This window comes from Penaeus vannamei, chromosome 25 (assembly GCF_042767895.1).
Source record: "Penaeus vannamei isolate JL-2024 chromosome 25, ASM4276789v1, whole genome shotgun sequence".
Classification (NCBI taxonomy): Eukaryota; Metazoa; Arthropoda; class Malacostraca; order Decapoda; family Penaeidae; genus Penaeus; species Penaeus vannamei.
The window spans coordinates 1025381-1035380 of NC_091573.1; the positions used below are offsets into that span (position 1 = coordinate 1025381).

Consider the following 10000-nt stretch of genomic DNA (forward strand, 5'->3'; position numbering starts at 1 on the left):
GGCCCCGCCTTGCGTCAAGTGGGGGGGACAGAACAAGGTAATTCTGCTGTGGCCAATGAGATGCCGCCAATTTCTTATTTCTAGGAGGGACATGTCTGTTCTGTGACGTTAGATCTTTACTGCATGGAGACAGGTCCTGCTTCCTTACCTTTTTCTTTTTTTTCTTCTTTCCTTACTTATCTTCACGTGAGGGATGAGGGGCAGCTCATTCGTTTCTCTCGTTGCTTCGGGTGTAACGCACACGTCGACCTCTACCCAATGTCCAATTTCTCCACCTTTATCGTGCTCAAACAAACCCGTTGCCACAAACTCATTTTCTCATTAGGAGGTAATTTCCGAATATTGCCATATGACAATTTTTCGGACATAACTGTAGCGTACAGAGCATTAAAGTTTAAGTATAAGATGTAAGTGCTTTTTTATTTTTCAGGATCAAAGCAGGAGTTTACCATGTCGGCACCATACTTTTTTTTTTCTTTTTTTTTATACAAGCGTTGACCACTCGATAAGTGCGTCAGCAAGCAAACCAACATCCATGCGCAGATAGCAGTCCGCATAATCATGGAGTATACGACATTTGGCGGCTTCCCACACTTTTAGAACATGATCGTATTCCTCCTTTGTGGGGGTCTCTCCTGTGACAGAGCTAAAGAAACGCTAAATAGGAGGGAGATTTGTATCCTTGAGCTTCATTAGATCATCCAAATATTCATATGGGAAGATCCCCTTACCAGTAGTGACTGGTAGGTGCTGTATGAGGTGGTTTGCATACTTTAATGGCCGCCCACTCTCGATGTGCCTCTTGGCGAGAGAGCTTAAACTGCCTTTCATAAATGCCTTGTTGTCGAGGAATTTCAGATTACCAGTGCTCAAACAATGATATTTAAGATCCTATTTAACAAGCACGTTGATGTTCGCATCGGCCTCCATCTCGGCGAGCAGCAACCCAAGGTCATAATGATTATATGCAATGCATGGCACTTTGGTGTAATTTCTCATTTGGATATTACACCGAACACGACGGTATGCTCCAATATAATTGTAATACTGCTTGGTGTGGTCGTGGTGTCGGTGCCTCTGCTGTGAACCGGCAAATATCTGATGACACAGCGAACATGTCCTTGCGTTGTTATACAAATGCTCGTATTTGTTTGACGTGTGGAGAGGGTAGAAGGGCATCGTTTCCACAATATGTCCATTTGCCTAATAGATTGTTTACAAAGTGCGTGGCGGGGCGCGTCGTGTTCTTTATTAGTAAAGCTTTGCACGATATCACCTCTTCTATCAATAATATATCCACAGGCAAATGCTGTGTGCTGTGATACACATCTACCCTCTCCTTGCGTTTTAACCACGCATGCCTCAGTCGTACAGTCTGGGAATAAAGTAAGGTTTTGTGTGTTTTTGTTTCTTGCCCAGAGATGGCGCTGCAATCACTGTGTGGTAAAGAGGCGGATTCCTGAATGGAGGAGGGAGGGAGGGAGGCCAGAGTTGGGTCGTATGGATTTATTAAATTACCTCAAAAATATGTTTGAAGCCCAGCCACAGCAGTACTAACCTCCGGGCGACAACTGCAACTTCTCGAGCCTGGGCGGGGCACGAACCGTCGACCCCGCGGATGAGAGGCCGACACGGTACCACTGTACTAGTCTGAAGGCTAATGAGACAAGCTCATTCTGTCTTTTATATCGGAAGATGGAGGACAGGATTTATGCAAAGAACAGTTGAAACAGCCAAAAAAAATGGTTGACTAATAAATGGTTGACCCCATCCTGTAATTACTCTATGTGAGAGGTGAATTACCCAAGTAGAAATTATTGTTCACTGTTTTCCCAAGTATTTACATCACAGCAAAAGCCCTTTAAGCAAGTAGAAAGCGAAGTTTAACTTTCCAATGTGTAATTACTCTATACGAGAGGTCAATTACCCGAGTAGAAATGAGAGTCTGTAAATAAAGCGCATAATATACATAAGAAAAAAACACATGATAAAATTACACTCGAGCTTCTTTTTCCTCCCCTATTTATCTATTCTTAATGTTAATGTAGATCTGAGTTCGTGAATGGCCTGGGAAAGGGAGCGGCATGACCTTCAGCTGTATCAGATTTTACCCGATTTAACGGAATTCGATGTTTATGGTAACAGGCAGGTTTCGTTGTGTGTCTGGCCAATAAGAAACCTGACTGGGTTGTTCATGCGTTCCCCGACAGTGGGTGTATATCGTCGTATACATTCACCTTTTATACTGTATACGTCTACACACACACACACACACACACACACACACACTCACACTCTCACACTCTCACACACTCACACACACACACACACACACACACTCTTTTTCATATGTATATATTTAATCTCTCTCTCTCTCTCTCTCTGTGATCAGACGACCCAATGAATATTCATACATACACACTGAAATAAAAATTATCTACCTAATGTCTCTGTCTAGCTGTCTACCCATTTACATCTTTGAGTCCATATATATAAACATCCGTAGGATTGAGCCTCTCGTAGTAATTTTGGGAAACCCGCCTTTATGACAAGTATTCTTTAAGGTGAAGATCGCCGCCAATACCCACTCTTTTAAACTCAATTCCATGGTGAGTTCTACGATGTTACGTAACAGGTACTGCATGTTGCTTCCAGTTAAGTGATGCAAGGAGGGCTGAAAGAGTCTAGATCTTGCAGCGGTAACAGTCTTGACTTCGAAGGAAAAAATATGGAAAACGATATTCAAATATCCAATAAGAGAGAGAGAGAGAGAGAGAGAGAGAGAGAGAGAGAGAGAGAGAGAGAGAGAGACAGAGACAGAGAGAGAGAGAGAGACAAAGAGACAGAGAGAGACACAGAGACAGAGAGACAGAGACAGAGACAAAAAGAGAAAGAGAGAAAGAGAGACAGAGAGACAGAGAGACAGAGACAGAGACAGAGAAAGAGAAAAAGGGGAGAAAAAGAAAAAGAAAAAAAAGTAAGAAAAAAAGACAAACAAATACAAGTAAATAAACACACAAACCGAAAGACAAACGAGAGAGGGATAGACCGATATGCAGGAGGCAGAAGCAAACAAACGAAAAGAACCACAAAGTCCATTAACGTGGCTACTGTACTTATCTCACCACGCAGTTTGGACCATGGAAATAATACAAACAGTGGAACATAGAAACCCAAGTTGCAATGCGTACATGCAAGGTTGCACATTTCCACTGTAACCAAGGCATGCAAGATGTCTGGATGTAAGGCATGAACGTGAGGCAATGTTGATACTGTGTTGAACTAAATTTCAGTGTGAAGACAGAATGCACTGATGCAAAGTGTCTGTTTTATACATATATATTTTTTTCAATGTAAGGCATCAATACAAGACAATTTATCTTCCCAAAAGAAAAGCGAAAAAGGGTATTAATTAAGTTGCACTGAAATACACTTTATAGATTATCATTTGTAACTGATATACAAGATTGATTTTAATATCAATGTTCTCCAAACCACCACAGTTCAAAATTAAATCGATATTTGAACAAAACCATTTGATCATTACTCTCAACTGCGAAACAAATCGTAGAATTCTCACATGTATCACTGAAATTTCAAGGAGATTATCCGGTTAATAAAACTGATATCTCTATTATATACATGATAATTCTAATAGTGTAATATAAGTATGTGGTTTTATTATCCTACTAAAAATGTTTTCGTAAATATGTCTACATTTGTACTTTTATTTAGTGTAACAAAAAACCTTGATTTTTATCCTTCTCCAACCCAAAATTAAGGTTTATCAGAATCTTATCAAAACCCCGTCCACATTCTAGCCCCACACCGATCCTTCTATTACATATCACACAGACAAACAAACAAACAAAGTGTTTTTTGAAGGCAATCCTATCCACACTCCCCCCCCCCCCCCCCGCCCACACCTCCAGGCCTTCCTTCAGAGAATAATCTTCCCATACGACCCAGGATTACTTCCTAGACACTAATGAAAGGAACTTGTTCAATCAATGGCCGGTGTCAACACTGAAAGGGAAACGTGATAACAGTCTGGTGTCAATTATCGGCAGATGAGACAACTTTTTTTCCCCTCTCTTTCTCTTTCGGGTTCTTAATCTCTTCTGGTTTCTTGTTTTTTTTTATTTCTTTCTTTTCTTCTTCTTCTTGATTCTGTGTCTGTATCTGTATCTGTCTGTCTCTCCCTCTCTCTCCACACACACACACCTACACACACACACGCACACACACACACACACACACACACACACACACATTCATTTTAAGCATATAAGCGTATGCATGATATAAACGTAATATATCCACTGCGATATCTTTATTACAAAAATGAAAAATAAAGAGTTAAATATCTTATTCATAATACCATTAATGATAAAACCATGAAAAATCCAGTACTAAAATAAAAACACATTTATTAACACTTAAAAAAGAGGACACACACATTCACCAACACCTCAGTCCACCTCCACGCCGCAGGATTCGTCAAAGGAGTCGTCCCTCTCACAGTCCTCCTCAGAACTCTCGTCCTGCAGGTCCTCCTCGTCCGATCTGGGGTACAGGACGTTGGCGTTCACGTCGACGGCTATGGCACCGCCCCTCCTGGTCCTGTGAGAAAGGGGCTGGGTCGTAAGTTCATGAGGTTCGGGGGGTTGTTTATGAGGGTGACAGGGGCAGGATTGGGATAATTCTTTGTCATTTGTGTGTGGTTTTGCGAGTCGTGTAAGGGATGATTGTGTGCACATGTGGCTAGCAGATATTACGGAATATATATAAACTTTGAAGTACATATGTATTGTAAATATTGATGTTTTTATATACGTAACATATTATAAACATAAGGGTCGCAGCCTAAACAGGCCCTAATAATAAAAGAGCTAAAACTTCAGTTAAATGAAGTCTATTCACACTGGCCTCATAACCACTGCACATCACATTGGCCTCACAACCACGGCAAATCACACTCAAAGTGCCCCGCAAGTCATTCCACAACCAGTTACATTCATAAAACATCTCTAATCTGTCCAACGTCGCCAAACAACCGAGTTTACTGCTCTTGTCCCTCTTTGGGCAGCAGATCTTTCAGGCAAACGAGTATGTAGCGAAAGCTGGTTCTACAAAATGTTATAAAGCAAAAAGAAGACTCTAAGTCACCTCTTATTAAAGTCTAAGCGATCAAGTGATTTATCATGTGAGGATATAGGTTTCTTTAATTATCGTAAATCAAAGACAATACCGAAACGAGAAGATGAAGTACTTTGCCATCGTTGGAACTTATAAGGTAAATAAAGCTAAATGGCAAGAAGAAGCTGATTCCGAAATAGGTCTAGAGTGCCCTAGGCTTTGGATTCTACTTCATAATTTAACAACATGACCAGTAAAACATTTATGAGATTCAGCTGAGAGTTAAAAAAAATACCGATTCCCAACGTTGATCCATACAATACTCAGAACATCAGAGAACACAAGGTTATGGGGGTCTTCATGAAAAGTAGAAAATTCATCCATTACCAACACCCAGGACAGGCAAAATGCAGATAGCCTAAACAATGGGTGTTTATCAGTCCGTAATCCTAGCTACAATCCATGGACATGAAAGTCATCGACAATAAACTCATAACCTCGAAACTCATAACTCAGGAGGATTTCTATGTAGACTCTACAGATACTTGTTAAAAGGTGCCATGAATTGTTAAACACAGACTTATATCATTTACATTTTATTCATTTGTTTATTACATGAGAGGGACCATTATTTATATATACCGAGACCTTTTCCTAATGAAACAGTAACAGCCAAGCATCTGCAACTGACACACTATACTCATCTGGCTCTATCGTCACTGTACCTACGAGTTTATTCCTTCAGCAGCAGCAAAATGTCAACTATTCGAATTCCAAAGGAGGCTAGGAGGATTTCCGTGCTTCTAATACCATACATACTGACTCCAATGACTTATACTCTTTGTGAAAATTAGAAGTATTTCTCATAAAAAGGAAGCAAGGAAATAACAAAAACGAAAATAAAGTTCGGATGTGCTTAAAACCACGGGAAAAGGGAAGCACAGTTATTGAACTAAACACAATGATAATGTAAACAAACTACAGTTGCCTAAAAACCAAATAAGTGAAATCTGTCTCTGGAAAGCAAAAGGAAAATAAAAAAGGAAAAACCAAGTGTATGATCGTCAACAGGATTGTGACCCTCAATTTCAGAAATAGAAAAGAAAGAAGTTATGGTATTTGTTACAGAGATCATCACACCCTCCCAGAGACTAAGACCGAAAATACAAGTTTTTTTCTGCATTAATCCATAGATTTCATCGATTCTCGTCGTTTCTTCTGCATATGAATCTTTCAGGAGGTCGAGTACCATTTCTCCATCGACTTTATCATTGGAGGGCAAGAAGTATATCAGGGAAATTATGTGGTAAAACAGGCTTAAATAAGAATAACAAAAATGCGTAAAACTAGCCCAAAAAGCGCCAATTAAAGTACGGACGTAACGGCCATCTTTATAATTCTAAGGACTGACACTGCAGAAAAAAAAACAACAACAACAACTCCGGGAACGAACCCACCTTTTGACAAAACTCTTTGGGAATTCACACGTCCCAAACCACCCAAAAACGTATAGACCAATAAACCAGCCTAATATAGCTATTCAAGTTGCTATGACTAGGCGTTGGTGTGGGGATCTCTGCTCCACAACACGTCCACATTCTCTTCTCCTCGGTATGTACGGCAAGATAGAGCTGCATTCACATTGTAAAATAATAAACCTAAAACCTTTATATCTGGAACCGTCAATCTTTCGTTCGCTTCCTTCTACCGTCTGGATTGCTTCGATTTTAATCACTTTTTTCGGCTTTTGGAGCTCTTGGTGGGCCCACATATTAAACTAGGGTCGTTACTGAAGTCTATTTTATCTTCTTTGTCACTGTATAGTCTTAAGAATAACCCAGAATCAACACAACACTGGAAACGCAACATTTCTTACCGGCATTACACCTCGAAATGAGCGGGCTGGCCAGATGTCAACCTGACAGCTGGCGAAAGGAAGTGTGAAATGCACGATGCGGACGATTCTAAATAAGGCTATAAGTCAATCTTAAAAAAACGTAAGTGAAGTATAATACCATTAATTACAGAGTTTAACACATAAATATGTCACAGCATACACGGATAATTGGCCAAATATTGTTTTGACATGTAACACTGGTACTACTTAGGGCATCGCAGGAATGAGTTAAGAGGTCAGTCTTGTGTTTTTCTTGGCAAAGTAAACAAGCTGATCGACTTGGAATTTGAGCGGCGACCGCGTGTTATATTTTCGGCATTCATTGTTAAATATGACGCTCCTGCATCTTAAACTATATTCTATCCCACTCTTATTTCTTCCGCTCTATAAGATGGCGGTGTCCACTTCTCTCTATCTACGCGCGTCCGTATCTTCAGTTTATGCCGAAGCTAAGATGAAAAAGAGGATTTTCTAACAAGATGCCCCTCGAGATGGACCCGAGTGTAATCTGCACACAAACTGCTCATAAGCCTTGCTGCTATTGCTTGTAGGAAGCACGAGAGAGCTTTGATGCATAAGCAATTAGTACCTTGGTTAAGCTTCAATGTTTACAATACTGCTACCCTGGAAACAGTGACATGTAATTTAGTAAGTATATATATAATGTGTTATGCACGCACGCAAACACATTGTATATCAAAGCACAAGGCAAAAATCCTGCCATAGTTTCTTTAATATCTGTATATACATTCTCAATGGTCCTATAAAAAGAGTTAGAACTATCGATATTACTGATAGGGCCCGTCCGTAGAGTTTTCTTAGCCGATTTTTAGCGTTTTTTTGTGGTAGTTTTACACATTTCCGTTCGCTATTCGTCTTATTTAAGCCTGTTTTACCCCTATAATTTCCCTGATACACTTCATGCCCTCCCCTGCTAACGGGACTTAACACATCAAGATCGTCGACTGTAATTGCAACGGAAATGATCATCAGATTCGTTCTCGTCACACTTGAATAAACCTGATGATGTAAATATTGTCTAGAAAGTCCCGATCCTCATAATCGAAACAATAAACGAGCGATCAGGCTATGAAACGATAATTGGTTTAACACACCAAAACTAAGAAAAAAAAGATATATCAACTTACTGACGTTGTTTGCCGCTCGTCACCTTGTTTGTTTGGTGCTTTGACTGGAGGTACAGAATGCGCAACCCCATCTGGAAGGAAGAGATGATCAAATTATATATATATATATATATATATATATATATATATATATATATATATTTACATGATTACATTGTATGTTTATCTATATTTTACATCCGTATATTAGTAATTGGAATGATCCTGTGCCAGTAATAAAATAAAAGAGAAAGAAAAAAAAAAGCCAAAGATTTTGGCGTATGTCATGTGATTATTGAAAGGAATTAATGATAAATATTAATAAATATTTTAAGACCATTATAACAATAATACAGGTGTATCCGAATCAGACATGATATTAATAGCTTAAAAATTGAAGACTCATCAAGGTATCAAGAAAGTGAGGTGAATGATGGAGACGAGAACACTAAGGTGGATATGCAAGGATACATTCATAAGAAAAATACGATTACATTACCACCATTCGCACTGTTTATCGAGATCGAGGTTAAGTAGACGGAAATTCTAAGAAAATTCGCTATCTAGTTGATTACGTATTCTTTAGGCTAAAGAAAACTATGCAGCCATAAAAAAAAAAAAAAAAAAATCCTTAAACAAGTATTCACATGGTTTTCGTTCATTACTCAAACAAACATATTTGACGCTGTCTAAATACAATGCACAGCAGAATAGAGGAGAAAATGTACAGGGAGAAAATGGACTTTGATACAGCCCTCCATACTAACACGTGAAATCATGCTAATGCAGCCTGATACAGTAAAGGGGATGGCATGAGGATGATGATAGACTGTGGGTCATGTTAGTGGATTTTATCTTAGTGGATAAAAGAAAATGGCGAAGAGTTGGTGGTAATAAGAGAGGACACCTCATATGAAATGCTGGAGAAGAAAGGAAAACATATACTTACAAGACTCAAGGTAACAATCAGGAGATGGACGTTGAAACACAGCAGCAGGAGGAGTAAACCCAAGAGCATCCACGGGAGGAGGAGAACGAGAACCACTGTGCTGCAAAGTTTCGACCGTTTTTCTGCCTCTTTGCCGCTGAGACCAACGAAGAGCAGGGTCACGAAATGCATCTGCCAGGCGTACATCAGGGCACGTTCCTGGGAGGATGGTTTACATGGGGAAATTACCAACGAGACTAGCAGTACTATAAATCCTCTTTAACGGTATATGTAAGGCCTGTGCATCTTAAGATTACTTCTATCCTACTCTATTTCTTCCGCTCCATAAGATGGCGGTGTCCATTTTCCTCTATCTACGCGTGTCGCGGTCTTTAACCTCTACCAAATCCTCATTAACGAGATTAGCACTACTATAAATCCTCCTTAACGAGACTAGCACTACTATAAATCCTCTTTAACGAGACTAGCAGTGCTATAAATCCTCTTTAATGAGACTAGCACTACTATAAATCCTCTTTGGCGAGACTAGCACTACTATAAATCATCTTCAAATCTTGTTTATGGTTGTCTTTGTCCCTATAATGTTGCTAATTGCTCCTTTCATCGAAATATGTGATATACAGAAGCATGTCAGTAATTCTGGCAACATTCGAAATATGGCTTTGCTGGAATTAAGGATTAACTGCAAGAAAAACTCTTCGCTAATGTACTAGTCCCTTTGACTACCCTTAACTTCCATGCTCTGTTCTTTCTTATTACACAAGCTGCCCCTATGTTTCTTTAGATGCTGGTCCCGCTACTGGTCCTTTTCTCTCTTTCTCTCTTTCTCTCTTACTCTCTTCCTCTCTTACTCTCTAGCTCTATCGCCCTCGCTATTGCAACATGCAT

At 39.6% G+C, this 10000-nt stretch overlaps 1 protein-coding gene across 2 annotated transcripts in view; it reads right to left on the reverse strand.

Annotated features, from left to right (window-relative positions):
* Positions 1 to 4415: 4415 nt before the first annotated feature.
* The window catches only part of LOC138866320 (uncharacterized), a 5937-nt gene continuing 352 nt past the window's right edge, over positions 4416 to 10000 (reverse strand). For both annotated transcript variants that reach the window (XM_070138799.1, XM_070138800.1), the window contains exons 2-4: positions 9113 to 9310; positions 8185 to 8255; positions 4416 to 4623 (exon numbers count right to left, since the gene is read on the reverse strand). In XM_070138799.1, coding sequence (XP_069994900.1) covers positions 4473 to 4623; positions 8185 to 8255; positions 9113 to 9310 — 420 coding nt within the window. In that variant the 3' untranslated portion in view covers positions 4416 to 4472. The remainder of the gene's footprint in view (positions 4624 to 8184; positions 8256 to 9112; positions 9311 to 10000) is intronic.